Source organism: Ictalurus furcatus, chromosome 11, assembly GCF_023375685.1.
Source record: "Ictalurus furcatus strain D&B chromosome 11, Billie_1.0, whole genome shotgun sequence".
In the NCBI taxonomy this organism is placed as follows: domain Eukaryota; kingdom Metazoa; phylum Chordata; class Actinopteri; order Siluriformes; family Ictaluridae; genus Ictalurus; species Ictalurus furcatus.
Window position 1 is genome coordinate 10,606,660 of NC_071265.1, and position 18,205 is coordinate 10,624,864.

Consider the following 18,205-nt stretch of genomic DNA (forward strand, 5'->3'; position numbering starts at 1 on the left):
GATTGGGCTGAGCAGTTGATGTTTGGGTAAATGCTGGGATTTGACTTCTATGATATTCCTGTCCTGAATGTGCAACTCACTAATAGATAGTGCTTGTTTAAATACAGATATTTAACAACAAATTAGACTTAACGCCCACTTTGGATAGTTGCATGAATGATGTACAGGTGTTCCTTTTAATCAGCCAATCATGTGCCAGCAGTACAAATACATAAAATCATGGACATGCATGTCCAAACAAGAATCTGAGGCTACAGTGGGTACAGGCTCACTGTATTTGGGGAAAAAAAAGATGCAATATTTTTCCTTTCTTCACCTGGTCCAGTTTCTCTGACCCTGTTCCCATTGAAGGTTCAGATTCCTGTTCTTGGCTGACAGGTGTGGAACCCGATGTGTTTTTCTGTTGATGTAACCCATTGGCCTCAAGGTTTCGGCGTATTACGCATTCTGAGATGCTTTTTTGCCCACGGTTGTAAAGAGTTATCATGATACGAGTTACCATATTCTTCCCGTCAGCTTGAACAATTCTGACAATTCTCCTCTGACCTCTCTCGTTAATGAGGCGTTTCTGCCAGCAGAACGGCTGTTCACTGGATTTTTTTTTTTGTGTTTTGTTTTTTTCACACCATTCTGTCTAAACTCTAGACTTGTGTGTGTGTGTGTGTGTGTGTGTGTGTGTGTGTGTGTGTGTGAAATTCACAGGAGATCAGCAGTTTCTGAAATACTTCTTGCACCAACAACCATGCCACAATTAGAGTCACAGAGATCACATTTTTCCTTCTGATGTATGTTGTGAGCATTAATTGAAGCGCTTGGACTGCATCTGCATGATTTTCTGCATTGTACTTCTGCCACATGATTGGCCGATAATTTGGTATATGTTCCTATTAAAGTGGCCAGTGAGTGTAATTGTTCATTATGCATTTTCCTGAAAATATGAGTGTTAAATGCTGCATGTACAGTGAGGTCTGTTTTATGAAGAAAGATGGAGATATTAGTGTGGGCTAAAAAAAATAAAATAAATATCATCGTAGCACCGAACATGAAAATGAAACCGGTTGGATGTTAGATAGCTAGAGGCTATGTGTAGTCAGCTGGCTGTCATGCTTGAATACTGTTTTGTTTTGTTTTTTCAGTTGCTGAAATTGATGTTTCAGAATATTAGTGTGGACCAAATATTAATTAAAGAAATATTTGCTTGGCTTAAATGAAAAAGGTATGAGGAAAAATATCCTGTTTAAATGCCTCAGCAGAATGTACTTTAAGTAGACAGACAATGTAAGGACCATAGTTTTTGCAGCCGGTGATGAAATATCTAGTATACTGTGGAATGTGACGTTTATCATCCTAATGCAATTTAAGCCACTTAATGCACAGATGCTCTATGGTAGAACCGTTCATTTTATTAGCTGTTTCTTCTTTATGTGTTTTTATTAGCAGTTCAGTGGTCTTATGTCATGAGACATTACAAAGAATGCCCCACATTTTATTAATTATCTTCCTCCATGCCATGTCTCAGTTCCTACCTTCCTCATACAGCTGCAGGCATGCTTTCACCCATATAGATTAACATCAAATGAAAACTGAACCTATTGCAAAAGACTGGCATTTGAACAATAGTGGTGATTGTTGTCTCTGATTTTCTGTATATATTTCTTTAGAGGTAGAGCAGAACCCCTAGCCATTTCATAGTCTTTCAGGGGCTATCCAATATCCAATATCAGGAACATAATAGACTCTTTCACTGGTAAATGTGGATGGTAGAGCAAGCAACATCTTGTTAACTCTTGACTGCTCGTGTTGCAGAGTATGGTGGCCGAGCTGTGTTCTGGACCCTGCATGGCCCTTGAGATTCACAGTACAGATGCACCTAGAAAGTTCAGAGAATTCTGCGGTCCAGCTGACCCGGTGAGTGAAAGAATTATTCTTCTTTGTGCACGCTAGCTTTTCCACAACAAAGCAGGGAAAATATATATTTTTATTTATTTATTTATTTTTAAAAAGACCTACCCATGACCACTTGTCCCATAGTGCAGTGCTGGATGCTATCTCTTGTCAGACCTGTGTGATGTTAATAGCTGCTTTGTCCAGACCAGTTAGATTCAAAGTTGAAACAGGACCACGAAGGAAGGTTTTAATTTAATCAAATATGAAATAATAACTATTATATTAATAACAACTCCTTTACCTTCTTTACGTGAACTTTTTACCTGAACTGTACCCAGGTGCTTTAAATAACATGAGCTGCAACTGTAAGTTACACCTTACATTTCAAAGTCAGCCATCCTAAGTAAAAGGCTGCTTTGTATCCTGTATCGTCTTGGTGAAAAGCACACTGCTCAGGGTTTCCGATTCGTTGTCAGTCAGCCAATTCAGGTGTGTAGCAAAAGAGCGTTTCGGCGCACAGGTCCTTGTCGACCTTTGTTCCACCTGTGTTGAATTTGTTGCCAAGGTGCAGGTGGTGTACATTTGTAATGGTGTCAGTGCTATTGGATTAACAATGCATGTGCGTCCTTGAACCAGCAGCTCACATTATGGTTAAAGAGGACTGATAATTCCTTGGACTTTGACATGATCACTGATCTGCTTCCTCTTTCCTTATAGTATACTATTTGGTAATGGGTCTTCCTGTGAAACGTTGAAGGGTATGTTTGTTAATATTTAGTAGACAAACTTAGCACGTTTTGCATGCTGTCTACTCATTTTAGGCCACAGGAACGTTGTGCAATGATTATTTCATTTAACACTTAGAATTACAGTTGGGATTTAGATGTCATTTGCTATTGTTGAAGTGTGGACTGTTTCCATTTTGTAATGGCCTGCTTGACGACACTATGGGCAGTAATATGGAATCTCCTGTATGAATAAAGCAGCACATGATGATGTTAACGTAACGTCCTAGATTAATATTAGTCACAATGAAATTATTATTATTTATTTAGTTAGTTGCTTTTACCATGCTATAGAGATGTGAATACATTATCAGTCATTCAGTCATGCCCAAACTGTATTGTGCCCTTACTGTACACTTTCAGTGTGCCTTGCTCTGTCCTTATCAGATCACTGATTCAACCAACATTGGCTCAAGTTCAACAGTTTTCATGCCAATAAAACAAAAATGTAATAGGACTTGGTAGTACCTGTTCACTTTGGCAGTTGCACTCATAACAACTTTTAAACCAATGTGTGCTTACTGTATAGCTGACCTTTTTTTAAGCGTATATATTTTAAGCGTTGTTTCATTAGTTTATTTAATGAAAGGCATCTTAAGTGTGTGTGTGTGTGTGTGTGTGTTTGTTTGTGTGTGTATTAGTGAAATAATGACACTAGTTGTCTGCATCATAATGTGACTTGATAATTGATTTTTTATCATGACAAAAAGAAATAAATTGTATAATACCTGTTATGATACAACGATCATTAAACTTTAAACATTGACATTAAAACCACTGACACGTGAAGTGAATAGATTGATTATCTCTTTACAATGGCACCTGTGAAGGGGTAGGATATATTAGGCAGAGCGGGAACAGTCAGTTCTTTGAAGTTGCTGTGTTGGAAGTAGGAAAATGGGCAAGTGTAACCAGAGTGACTTTGATAAGAGCCAAATTGTGATGGCTAGACGACCGGGTCAGAGCATCTCCAAAACTGCAGGTCTTGTGGGGTGTTCCTGGTATGCAGTGGTTAGTACCTACCAAAAGTGGTCCATGGCTCACTGATGCGAGTGGGGAATGAAGGCTAACCTGTCTAGTCTGATCCCATAGAAGAGCTACTGTAACACAAATTGCTGAAAAAAGTTAATGCTGGCTCTGATAGAAATGTGTCAGAACACGCAGCTTGCTACATATGGGGCTGCGTAGCTGAAGTCCGATCCTGTGCTGACCCCTGTCCACTACCGAAAGTGCCTGCAATGGGCATGTGAGTATCAGAATTGGACCATGGAGCAACGAAAGAAGATGGCCTGGTCTGATCAATCACTTTTTATTTTACATCATGTATACAGCTGGGTGAATGTGCATCACTTACTGGGGAAAAGATGTCACCAGGATGCACTATGGGAAGAAGGCAAACCCGGTGGATGCTCTGGGCAATGTTTTGCTGGGAAACCTTGGGTCCTGACATTAATATGGATCTTACTTTGACACGCATCACCTACCTAAACATTGTTGCAGACCGAGTACACCCTTCATGGCAACAGTATTCCATAATGCCAGTGGCCTCCTTCAGCAGGATAATGATCCCTTCCACACTGGAAAAAAGTCTTCAGCAATAGTTTCAGGAACATGACAGAGTTCAAGGTGTTGACTCGGCCTCCAAATTCCCCAGATCTCAATTTGATTGAGCATTTGTTGGATGTGCTGGACAAACAAGTCCAATCCATGGAGGCCCCACCTCGCAACTTACAGGACTTAAAGGATCTGCTGCTAACGTCTTGGTGCCAGATACCACCTACACAATATTAAGCAGGCGGTTTTAATGTTCTGGCCGATTGGTGTATATTATGGAGCTGTAAAAAGTGGTGGATTTTTTCCTGACAAGGTATTCTGACTCGGCCGGCATTTCTCTGCTATATTATCCTATTTGTCTGACTTAGAGTTGATCAGCCCCACTGTGGTAACTTTACTGTATATTAGCCACAATGTCTACAGGTTTTTTTTTGTTGTTGTTTGTTTTCCGGTTAAAGAAAGAGGATATTTATAGAACAGGAACAAACTAAATTCACAGGCAGAAACTGCTAAATGAAGTAACCACCCACTGAAACTGTGAAAATCTTGGGATTTTTATATTTTATATAAAACTGCTAGAATATTTTGAAAACTGTCATAGGTCATCAAACACTTGTTTGACCTATGACAGTTTTCAAAATACTCTAGCAGTTTTATATAAAATATAAATGAATACCTACATTTGCTCCTGCATTGTTGTAGGTCATTTAACATTTTACATTGTACTTTGTTGTATATTAACAACAGCATTCCATTTCCCCCCCTAGTAATCAGAAAATGAGCTTTTACTGTTTTGCACAGTAAGCGTCCTTTTAAATCCTATCTCTGTTTCAGAGCACAGCACCATGCTGGTGTCATGCTGTAACCATGGAGACAGATATATATGTTCCCTGTTTCAGAATAAATGTCCTTATGAAACAACTGTTTAAGTCACTATGCTTATATATTTACTACACATGCATGATTAAAAAAAACACTATTAATGGTATTATTACCAACGTAATACAGTTGAGTGAAGATGTTGTAACACTTCCATGTTGTAATGTCTACAAGGTCATACTTAATTATGGATCTCGGAAAAGAAGTATTCTTCCCACCCACAGTTGAACCGTCTCTCACACAACAGATAGACGGAGAAAAGTCAGCTTAGAGATCAGCACTGCTTTGTTACTCTCCCTCCCTTCCCTTACTCTCTCTTCCTGGCTCTCTCTCTGCCTCTGTGGTTGGTGAATAGCAGCAGTGGTTGTGTGTTAATGGCATATTTGACTGCTCTGGTTGTTATAGGATAGAATAAATATTATAGGGCTGTTGCGGTTTATAATGTGATCGCATGACCCACAATACTCCATTATTAAGGACTTTGCTGTTAAAGGACTTTTGTGGGTGTGGTTATCTGCCACCTATTTATTTTTAATGTTGATTGGTTCATTATTTTGAGCAGTGCGCACAAACACTCAAGAACAGTTTCTTCCGAAAAGCTAAGCTCATGAAAATTTTTTAGCTTAATTCACCCATGCTTCAACTTGTACATTTAAAAATAAGTGTGCTGAAGAATTCAAACCTAGGTTTATGGTCACTTGCCTTCACATGATGTCATAATTTGCATAAATCGGTGCTGTGCCCAGGTAGCCATGGAAATAAGCAAAGTCCCAATTCAGAGTGCTGCACATTGATGAGAGCAGTATATAGACATTGAAGGTATTACTAAATAAAATAAATATATAAATAAATGGATGTCATTTACATTAGTGACTGGCCCACACTTATCAATACAGAAAAATCCTAATTGAAATTGTCATCAGGGGTGTTTCCAGCACCACTAGGGTCTCAAAAAATGGTCATCTGTATTAGAATTAAAAAATATTAGCATATCTAACAACGTAAACCCGACAGGAACAGACTATGCGCCATATACTGATTGCAGTATGCAGAGTGTCAAGGACATCCAGGTAAACACAAAAATCACAGTGCACCTAAATGTGGAGGCCTGCACACATGGCAGTAGAAACTAGCAGCAAGTTAGGCCTGTGTAATTGCTACAGACAATAAACAAGGATCAATAACGGTCAATCATACGAGCACATCAATTTCACACCTGTCAAAGCATGATAAACATAGAGCTACTGTATTTATATCCACCCTACATAAACAGTTGATGAAACCAGTCTCACTGTAATCACCCACCCAGCAAATACACACAAGTCTAATACACAACTTCTAAAATAATAGAGATGCCCAATTTTAAACAAATGACTTGCAGTAAATTCCACAAAGCCAGAGCTCCTTTAGGTAAGGAATAGTAGTTTCTGTGAAGGCAATGGTGATTTATTTGTGTGGAATAATGTTGGAGAAACACCTCAGTGACCTCATCATTCGGTGCCAGCATAGCAACATATAATCCCCAGAATAAATTTGGCAAGGGAATGACAGCTATACATGTTGTCAACCTAACTAACATATTGAACATAATACATGAATGTTTAGGCATTTTATCCATCCCTTATCTGATTCAAATCAGAACGTGAAAAGTTCTGATTTCTCATTACAATTTATAGATCTCCATTCGCCTGAGTTGTGGTTGTGAACGTAATACAGGTAATACAACCACCTGTCACCCCCCACAATTAAATCCACTAATGGAACACCTTCGCATTCAATCCGCTCAGTAGTTTGACTCGTATGCCTCACCACTTATTCATCTCCGTTACATGAGCGTTGGCTACCCCGAATAGGTTGGGAGGAAATAACAGTCATACAAGTAAGAGAACTGAAAGGGAGAAGGAGGGAAAATGAGGTGCACACAATGCACACCTGGCAGCACACAGCCACAGACCAATAATGAAGTTTAACTTTGCCCGGGAACATTAACATTAGACAGATCAGAAATGCACTTGTGCAGCTCCTACATCACATGAAAGCTAATCACTTTCAGTTCATCGTTGTCAGATTCCACAAGATTACATTCTGCATTCTTGTTTTAATTATTATTATACTAAATACTCTTTTTATCCTACTAGAGTTTTAAATTTTAAAACATTTCCAACTAAGCACAAGCAATATGTTATATTGCCCTACCTCATTATTTACTGATGAGCTTCTACTTAAAACATGCATACAACTACTAGAGAGAAAAGTTTATATGTTAGCATAACATTTTTTTAAAAGACAGTGAGTAAACTGCTACTGTGAGTTTAGTCTACTTTATTAACTCCAGAATACTCTGAAATCAAAGATGAACTATTGAATGGAGAAATGAGTTCATGTAGACAGCAGATTAAATGGAATGCAAGTGGGAGAAGCCAGTGCGATATTTGAAATACATCATCTGCACTGCATGAGAAAGATTAGAAGTTAATAAAAAAGGGATAACAATTCATCACAGTAAGTGATTTATAAAGACACATGTTTTTTTCCCTCTTTCATTTCAACAACAAGCTTTCAATTCTGTTCTAGCTTATTTAACCGCAGCAAACTGTCTCTTTATTGTCAACAGATTTTTGGTATTAGGCTATGGCTGAATCTATGTTTTGATATTTTAAGTTCTAATACACACAAGTTTGTTTTCAGTTAAATGTATCATACAGGATAAACTTGTTTAGGCACTCGTTTCATATTAGTGATTTTCAGTGCGGTTCAAATCCATAGAGTGTTGCAATTGACAACCGGGTTTTGGGCTGCAATATCCTGATACTTGTTGAAATTCAAGAGTGCATCAATCTTCACAAGGGACCCTGTGCCAAACATGCTGATGACATGCAGGACCAAAAAAATAGGGGTTTATTTTTAGCTGGCCGCAATACACAATTCCAGTTATAGTTCCAGTAATACTTGGTGAATTTCCGCACTGTGTGTTTTGGGTTGCTCTCAGGATGGGATTCTTTAGTATAACTCTTCCAAACAGTTTGTTGTTATGGAGGTGATTAGTTACATTTTTCAAACCCACAAATCAGCTAAACTGTACAATTCTGCAAACTGGTCATTGGGAACCTCACAAAAATCATGTGACAGTGTGATCAATCATATGTCCTTTTTCTGTTCTTGGCAAATTTTAGTGGCTCCAGATGATATTATTATTATTATTATTATTATTATTTGTTTTTAGAAATTTATGGCCCTGATTGTGCCTAATGGCATTTTTAACTCTCTGTGTGTTTGTGTTGAAAGCTCTTCTCCCCATTGTGATTGAGAGATTTTATGTGTGAGACCTCATATTTGGTCAAAGGCAACAATTGTGTTCCTGGAGCCTGAGACCAATTTTTAAAAAAAGAAATCACGGACAGTTGTTTCCATTTATTTTAAACATTTTTAGTGGTTTGGTTAGGAGAAAGGTAATAGATTCTACTGTTGTTTAAGAAGAAGATATGAATAGCTATGGGTAGTGTTTATTTTATGCACTTGTTTGCCCATTCTCTTGAAGTCTTGTCAATAATGTTTTTGTAATGAATAATGGTTTACCAGTTTTTGTAAAGGTACAGTTTTTGCTTTGTTTTATCAAATGCCTATGTTTGTAAATGCATTTCCTAACATTTCAATATGTGAGACATATAAATGTTTTTTGGTTTAAGCAGATATTTAAATATTATTGAATATTAGTGAAACAAAGAAAGGTAGGAGGGATGGCATACTCCCTTTCCCCTGTCAATCACAGCGACACTAGCCAATCATGGGCATCTGTGAGCAGAAGAGGGTAGATGGCACTTTCCTCTGAGTGTGCTGCATGAGCAGCAGTTTGAAAGATGCACTTGACTGGCTTCATGTATCTTGGACGAAGAATTAACCCTCCCCAGTTGGTAGCTGTGTATGAATGGGGAGAGCTGGCTGGCTGGTGGGTGGGAAGTGGCAAGTGACCAAACTGTGGAGCAAAATAGTGGAAAACAAAAACACAGTTCAGATGAGGTAGAACCGGAGCAACATTCATCATCATCATCATAATAATAATAATAATAATAATAATAATAATAATAATAATAGTTTCTTATCAATTGTTTTGTGATCATTAAGTGATCATGCGTGTGATTCTACTGCAATGTCTATTCAATGTATTTCAGCATGTATTTTGACATGTGAGAATGAGTGTCTGCTCAGTGGTGTTTTGCAGTTGACAAAACCATACACACATGTACCCAAGGATTTTCTTAATGATGTACTTTAGAAGTTGAGGAACAGACTCTGTTCTTCCGGAAACTGTATGTTAATCTATCTTGGATCTTTTCATAATGTTTACACCAAAAGATTTTAGGCTATGGAAAGACATGTATATTATTATATATATTTTATTGATATAGTTTCTTGTAGAATTTGATGTATAACTGAATCTGATGTTCTGAATGAAGCCATGTAAACTGACACAGCCAGCAGGACAAAAAAAGAATTCAGTGGTTCAGTGGTCATGTTAGCCTACTACTTCAGTCTCATTCTGTATGTGAGTTGACAATGGTGTGTCCAACTATACACTTCCCTGTGATCTATGACTGTAACTTTTTATTAGCTGCAAGAACTAATGTTTAAAGCTTCTTAATCAACCTTTTAAACACAAAAGAGTTCTCTTGTTGCTATGAACAGGGCTCCTCAACGTCCATGTCTGTGCAGATTGACACTAGACCTGCTGTGATCTTATTTCTGTGAATTGAAATACATGAACAAGTATGCTTAGTCGCAACATTCTGGTTGTTATGTTACCAAACGTTTTGAGCTTGAATAAGCAAATGCTTAGAACAAGCTCTGTCAGCTGTAGTTGGTCTCGTGTGGTGCCGGAGATCATGAATATTGTACTGTGCTGACAGATCGTATTAGCTGGCAAAGTTCAGCTGGTCACTTCTCAGTTAACGGACAGGACTCCGGTTCCAGGTGTGAAAATACAGTAACAGAATAGTCTACAGCACATCCTACCAGTAGTATTTAACCTGTGGGACTGAACTGTATAATAAGGTTTTCGGTTAATAATCCAGTTTTGACCTAACAAACCTGATCTCTAGTTAGGAGTGTGTAGACATTCTGGCGATTAAATGTATTTATTTCAATTAAGGTCAGTAAATGTTTACTGTCCTTTTACACACCAATCTCTTGGCAGAATTACTGTCACAGTTAATACCCACAAACACAAATCAATATATTGCAACTAATAAACAGTATAAAAATAATATACAACTTCTATTTGATTACACCTAAACCGTAAATAGATTAAAAACCTTCATACCACAGTGCTATTGACTTCTTTAATTTTATTTGTCAGAAGGTGTTGATTTAATTTTCTCTGACAGTAGTTCTGGCTACAAGGAAATCACAGGTTTATATTAATAACACACTTTGTATCAGTCAGTAAGTTTTCCACCGTAGGAGAGTCTTCAGGGCAGAGGAGTTTGGAGTTGGCACTGACCAAAATAGTGAATGGAATCAACGAATACATGCTTGCCTGTATATGCTTGCCTAGACCTAAAGCAGTTCATTCTGTAGTATTGACTGTTAATATGAAGTACAGTATTAGATGATATTGCTATTTCCTGCTCTACTCAATTGGCTTCTCACAAAATCAGGAAATGGTATTGTCAGGGTGCTTGTTACAGGAATTATGGTATAACAGGGAGAACTGACATTTGCTGAAACACAAAGAGTGGCCAGTATTGATTGTCTGATTTTTCTGCACTGTAGCAGAAACATAGCAAAAGAAGGAATATAGCATTTGCCCACATGAACCAAATAGTTTTTCATCCACAGAGTACTTTAATCAAATGCTATAAGTCTGAATTGTAATCTGAAGTAATACTTTGATGTTGGGTTTAATATCCCCATACTCCTTTTGACCCTCAAGGTAGAGCACAGAGGAACCTGCAGTTACCATAGCAGTAGTCTCTGAGGAGACTGACTTAACAAGGCTTAATTAAAGCCCTGGTAAATCAGCACAGTGACTGAACTATGTGATGGGTGATCTTTACCAGCAGTCTTCTCATGCATTTTGCCTGTTTCCTAACGTTGAGTTAGTGTGGTTTGTTTCTAAATACAGACCTCTATTATGTGCTAAATCTGTTCTCTGCTAAAAGCAACCTGCTCTTTTACTTTGTGCAGTTTGTGATGATTTCTGTTCACCATTTTTGAATTGCTCAACATGTTTCCAGATTATTCACTGGCTGTAAAGTTGTCATTCATGTTGATAATTGTTTTTTTTTTTGGTGTGAGCCTACCTGGCATTTAAGGTGTCAATGTTATTGGCACATGTTGTTATTAAAAGCTTCTTTCTATATAAATGGCCAAAGGTCCATGTTTTTACTAAGCTATACCAAAGCCCACTTATTCCACAGCCTATTAAAAAGCCCATTGCTAATGTTATCATTTCTGCAAGGGAGATTGGTATTTCTGTTAATAGCCATGAAGTGAAGAACTCTGAACGTAGAGGCAGTGTGAAGCCAGACAGTGATCTCAGTGGGTTATGAGGTAATGCAGCATCACCTAAGCAGCCATTTATTTTTTTTTACAGAAGAGCAGCACACAGGCAGCTTTGTCTGTCAAAGAGAGCAGACTATAATGGCCTTTTTCAAAAAACTCGGAGTACAACATACCTCCATGGAACCATAGGGCTGTGGTTTAGGACTCTATACTTATGGATGCAAGAAGACTGTTGAATTCAAATCTCCATTGGTGTATCTGTGTCCTTGGAATGTGTGTATTGGTCATTTTGTACTGTTTTGCACATTAAGAGTGGGAGGGTTGTCACAACCAGATGCAGCCTCTACGTAAATGAGGTAACACAAGCCGAGGTGTTGATATTTTGTGAAAATTACCTCGTAACATTTATTTCAGGACCCTCAAAACCAAACTCATGAGCACATCTAAACCCAGTGCAATCGTCTGAGGGTTCCGCCAACAGGCGTAAACAACTCATGAGTTTGTACTCATATTAAATACACTGTATAGCAGCCGATGGATATGGTTATTAATACTTACTGGCATGCTTTGTAGTAAAGCTCAACAACATGCAGGCCAAAACCAGCTGACCTATCTACTGTAAGGAAATGTCAGTTTACATTAAGGTATCCACTTGATGTACATTCAATTGTGTGCATTTTCTAACAATGATAAATGAACAGAACATTACACACAGTTATTGAAATTTCCAACTCAAACAATTACCAAAAATGACTTTTTTTTTTTTTTCTTCATAATTTTCATAGAAAAACTTTTTTTTTAATACTCAGTGTGCAAGTTGCCATTAACCAAACTTGAGATTTCATCATCATTATGGTAAAATCCGTCTATTATCCATCAATAATAGGAAAAACCAAAGAGCTGCACAAAAACACCATGAAACACAATCAGGTCCATGATATAGTTTTTAATAATCTGGAACAGTTGTAAATGTGTCTATGAAGAAGATACATGAGCAAGCTGTTATTAGTGATTATCAGCTAAGATACAAATTACCCATGGTTACGTTCCACTTCCCTCCAGAGCGTGTATTGATGCACATATGAAGGAAAACTGCACATGTTTTCTTTGTCCTCTTGTCATTGCATTATGGAGTACTGTTTGTGTAGGTCGTTGACTGCCTGATGAAAATAGGTCCCCCACTTCTCCATAGCCTGAGGTCTTTTAATTGTTTTTGTACCACAGTTAAATTAGCACAGCGGTTGAATCATCTGATGATAGAAAACAGCCGAGAACACAACATTGAACTACCTCAGAAGACTTGGTAGTACACACAGTCTGTCTGTCCTTCTGTTTCTTTTCCTCCATTTTTGCTTTAAAAGAGCGCAGCATCAAGCAGACAGGGACAGATATTGTGCCATTGGCATTGTGAGAACGGTTGACGTTAAAGTTTATTTGTCCCTGAGCCGTGCAGCCGTATGACGTCATGTGTACTCTGTATTGATGTTTTCAATGTGTGGGATGAAATGGGGAAGGCACTGTGTCTGTATTATCGAACACACAAGTCCCTGCCTTTAACCTTTAATGTTTTGTAGCATTTTATTTTACCCCGTAGTTGATTATTTTCAAATAAAAGCATGCCCTGATATGTTTTATTCCTCTTATGCCACAGCAATTACATGTCCATGAGACATGTTAGTATCTGTTATCACTTACAGTGCCCTCCACTAATATTCGCACCCCTGGTAAATATGAGCAAAGAAGGCTGTACAAAATTGTCTTTATTGTTTAACCTTTTGAATCTTTTGTTCAAAAAATTCACAAAAATACTCTGCTCTCATGGATATCAAACAATTGCAAACAAAATACAAGTTTATCAAAAAATATATATCCTTATATATTCGTGTGCAACAATTATTGGCACCCCTATGAATTCATATGATAACTATGTATATTTGAAGTATATTCCCATTGATATTTTACATTTTCTTTAGTAGACCTGGGTGACTAGGAACAGGAAATTGTTCAACCATGACTTTCTGCTTCATAGGGATATAAATATGAAGGAACACATAGGCCAAATTCCCTTAGTCATTCATAACAATAGGTTAGATCAAGGAATATAGCTGTGAGGTGCGGCAAAAGGTAGTATCACAAAATGGGAAGTGGCTGTAAGAAAATAGCACAAGCATTGGAAATGCCCATTTCCACCATCAGGGCAATAATTAAGATGTTCCAGTCAACTGGAAATGTTATGAACCAACCTGGAATTGGACGTGTGTCTATATCGTCTCAACGCACTGTGAAGACGATGGTTCGAGTGGCCAAAAATTCTCCAAGGAACACAGCTGGAGAATTGCAGAAGTTAGTTGTGTCTTGGGGTCAGAAAGTCTCCAAAACTACAATCTGACGTCACCTACATCATCACAAGATGTTTGGAAGGAAAAAAAGCCTCTACTCTACAAAAACTAACTCAAGCGTCTTCAATTTGCCAGACACTACTGGAACTTCATATGGGATCGGTTTCTACAGTCAGCTGAAACCAAAATAGAGCTTTTTGGCAATAAACTCCAGAGGTGGTTTTGGCACACAGAGAGAGGTAGCCATATGGAAAAGTACCTCATGCCCATGGTTAAATATGTTGGTGGTGTCTCTTTAATGTTTTGGGGCTGTTTTTCTCCCAGAGGACCTGGACATTTTGTTAGGATACATGGCATCATGGACTCTATCAAATATCAACAGATATAAAATGAAAACCTGACTGCCTCTGCCAGAAAGCTTAAAACGGGCCGTGGTTGGATCTTCCAGCAGGACAATGATCCAAAACATACATCAAAATCAACACAAAAATGGTTTACTGACCACAAAATCAAGGCCCTGCCATGGCCATTCCAGTCCCCTGACTTGAAACCCATAGAAAACCTGTGGGGTGAACTGAAGAGGAGAGTCCACCAGCGAGGACCTCGAAATTTAAAGGATCTGGAGAGATTCTGTATGGAGGAATGGTCTCAGATTCCTTACCATGCATTCTCCAACCTCATCAGGCATTATTGGAGAAGACTCCGAGCTGTTATCTTGGCAATGGGAAATATTGACTAAAAGGGTGCCAATAATTGTTGCACACCTATATTTAACGGAGAGATTTTTTTTTTATAAAGCTGTGCTTTATTTGCAATTATTTGATATCCATGAGACAGTGTATGTTTGTGATTTATTTATTTATTTTTTTTAACAAAAGATCAACAGATTGAACAATAAAGACAATTTTTCACAGCCTTCTTTGCTCTTATTTACCAAGGGGGCCAATATTACTGGAGGGCACTGTACGTTATAGCAGCTATAAACTATGGTTACTATAAACTATAAGCTATGGTTTCCATCACCAGCTTCTCTCAGTGTTTTGTATTCTGCTTGTTGTGTGTTACTTTTGCCATAATGAGTTGCATTTAAATTTCATTGTTCAGCTGTGCAGTGACAATAAAGGCATTCATTCATTCATTAATAAGACAGAAAGAAAATGCAGCTTGTTATGTTCCAGAGAAACCACAAACCACTTCTGTCCTAAAGATACTCCTCTGCTGGAAACTTGGCTCCAGATTTACCTGTTTACAAAGCACTGACAATAGAGGCTCCTTCAGTAAATGTTAAATAAATGTCACCATATCAACAATCACACACATTTTTAATCTCTTTATGTGGCATGTCCGCCATACAAGTCCCAATGTTGTTAAGCATTATTCGAAATTATTATTAACCATTATTATTAATCTGTACTTTGGCTTAATGCCACAGCTACTGTCGGCCATGCTGACCAATCAGATTCAAGAATTCAGCAGTGCTATGGTATGGGGGGAAAAAAAAAAACCTATATCCACCACCACAACATAGTTGATGGATTGATTTATTTCTGCAGTGGTGTTCTAGACTGTAAATTATGTGTCTTAGAACGTATTTCCCTCAAACAGTAATTTACAATAATAACTTTCTCTCACCGTGTGTGTGGTCGTTATTGCCAATAAAACCTTCCTAACCTGATGATAATGTGTTGGCATTGAGGGTGGGATTATGAGCCTTACAAGCTCCTGAGAAATGTCAGCATTGCCCCAGAGTGGAGACTGATAGACAGGTGGCTTGGGAAAGTGTGTTGCTGTATGTTTCCTTTGAGGCTTATTGCCATTTGGGCGAGGCCTCTCCTGTGAGTATCACTAGGGGAGGTAGATCACGTTTCCTCACAGCAGAGATTAGAGCAGGACAGTAGAGCCCATGTCCTGTGTACTTGAGCGTTTCACTTCATCATGTTCCATTTTGGCTGCAGCTAGTCAGCTGGCTGATCTTTCAATGCAAAACATATGTGAGCAAGAATTAAAGTCGAGACCCTGTATTAAGTCCAGCATTCTACACAAAGGGCACTGAGATGGCATCTTCGTGTACAGCAGCCTGAAAAGTGTGGACACACAAGCTACTGCCTTCCAGTGAGGTCCGGAGGAGGGTTACTTTATGATAATCAAAGCCTTGCTTGATTTGTTATAAAATAATATTCTCATTTATGTTCTCTGTATGCAGATGTGACCTGAATAACATCCCATTTTGTATTATGCTACTTTTTTCCTTTTTGAGTGACTTTGCAGTTTTGTTTAAGCCAGCATATCCAGTTATTAATCTTAAAGCTCATTATGCAACAATTGTTTATACCTCAGCGCTGTTGAATTCTTGATTCCTATTGGTCCGAAGGGGATGCTCGTATAACTTAAAACCTAACAATAAACCGATTTCTTTATTTATTTAAATGTGGTGTTGGTTAACACAAAAATATAATCATTGATAAGGTGAGACATTGATAAGGAGATGTTTATTTACCATTTATGGAAGGAGTCTCCAGTGCCAGTACTTTGTAACAGTCATAGGTAAAGCTGGCACAAGAAATAATCAAGATGGAGGATGTTGCTCTTTGTTGTTTCTTGGTAAAAACTGCAAGCTGCATTTTTCTTTGTCTTAACTTAACTTCAGAAGAAAGTGAGAGAATGACTGCTTATTCTGTGTATAGCTGCTATAAGGTAAGTAAGTGATCAGTGAACAGGAACCTGTCTTGCGGCTATTCCGCAACATTAAATGTGTTTATAAATGGATTTTAAAAAGTTTGAATAAATTTCCATTTTTTTTAAAATCAATTTAATCTTTAATTAAAGCTGCAAGCAGCATTTTCGGGGGCCAAGCACCCACACTCGGTGAGCAGCACATTCACAGATGTGAAATGTGATCGTAAGCTAGCACACGAAAGCAGAGCCGTAACTATAGGCAAGGGTATTCATTTACGGTATTTGGCAGACAGCCTTATCTAGAGCGACTTACATTTATCTCTTTTATACAACTGAACAATTGAGGGTTAAGGGCCTTGCCCAAGGGCCAAACAGTGGTAGCTTGGCAGTGTTGGGGCTTGAACTCCTGACCTTCTGATCAGTAACCCAGAGCCTTTCACCACAGAGCCACCACTGCCAAGAATGATTTGTAGTTTTATTCATTTGCCAGTCCGTTATCAGAGTTCCTTTGATAACTTTTGTTCAGACAGGTATCGAGGTTCTGTGAGCCACAGTTGGTGGTGATTGGATAAAATTTGTAGGAGGAGTAGCGGGAAAAAAAAAGTTTTTGAAAAAAATCCAAGATGGTGGGAATTGACTGAATTGCCTCCTCTCAACCCAGGGAATCCAGATTTTTTTACTCTGGTTTTTACATTTTGGACACACTGTTCAAAAGTTATGACCATAAATGTACTTTCAAATTAGGTCCAAATCTGACCCAATGGTGGCACTAGAGAGTTGGTAGCATTTGGCCCAAATTTGGTCAGAATGTTCTTTAGACCCTCCCTAATCAATTTGTCAAACTAGACGGTTCTATGGGCTGCCATAGACACCGTAGCAAGAAGAAGAAAATGTAGAATAACAATAGGGTGCCTATGCACCTTCAGTGCTTGGCCCCCTAATAAATAGAAAATTGGAATCCCCAGCAAATTGCTGAAATTTTTTAAACAAGAAGAGTAAGACACTTTGGGACATGCTTTTATTTGAAAAATAAACTCCAGGGTTGTAACAGTAACTCTGCTTTATCTTGGGCTGCATCACACAAACTCTTTGATTATTTTCCTACAGTAGCACACTGTTGTGTTTTGTTTCTCCCATGTTCTTCAGATACTACAGGAACAGGAAATGTTTGTAGTTATTGTTAGGAATGTAATTCTGAGCCCTCCAGTGGGTCCTGGGGAAGAAAGTATCTGCTTATTTTCAGGGATGAAATATTAACTATGGACTAATATTAACATGTAATGGTGAGTTTTTATGGGATCAGATTTTCCCATTTTATGCTCCAATCTTATTGTATTTGCTGTGAACGTGATGTGTTTGACAAATTTTCTTCTTTTTTTTTATGCATTTAGCTCATTCAATTGGAGTATTACTTCAGTCTTAATGTTATTAACTGAAAGAAAATTGCAAATGAGAGAGACAGAGAGACTGTAGCTTAGTATCTGTAGTAAATAGTGTACCTCCGTATCCGGCACGGAGTCGCACTCTTGAGTAGTAATACGTGTATCAAAAATGAAAAACGCAGGATCCATGCATTCCTGGTTT

The 18,205-nt window shown here is 38.1% G+C and overlaps 1 protein-coding gene across 1 annotated transcript in view; it reads left to right on the forward strand.

The window, feature by feature from the left end:
- Positions 1 to 18,205, forward strand: part of nme7 (NME/NM23 family member 7) — a 41,987-nt gene that overhangs the window by 21,484 nt on the left and 2,298 nt on the right. Inside the window, exon 10 of the mRNA XM_053635707.1 lies at positions 1,807 to 1,908. Coding sequence (XP_053491682.1) covers positions 1,807 to 1,908 — 102 coding nt within the window. The remainder of the gene's footprint in view (positions 1 to 1,806; positions 1,909 to 18,205) is intronic.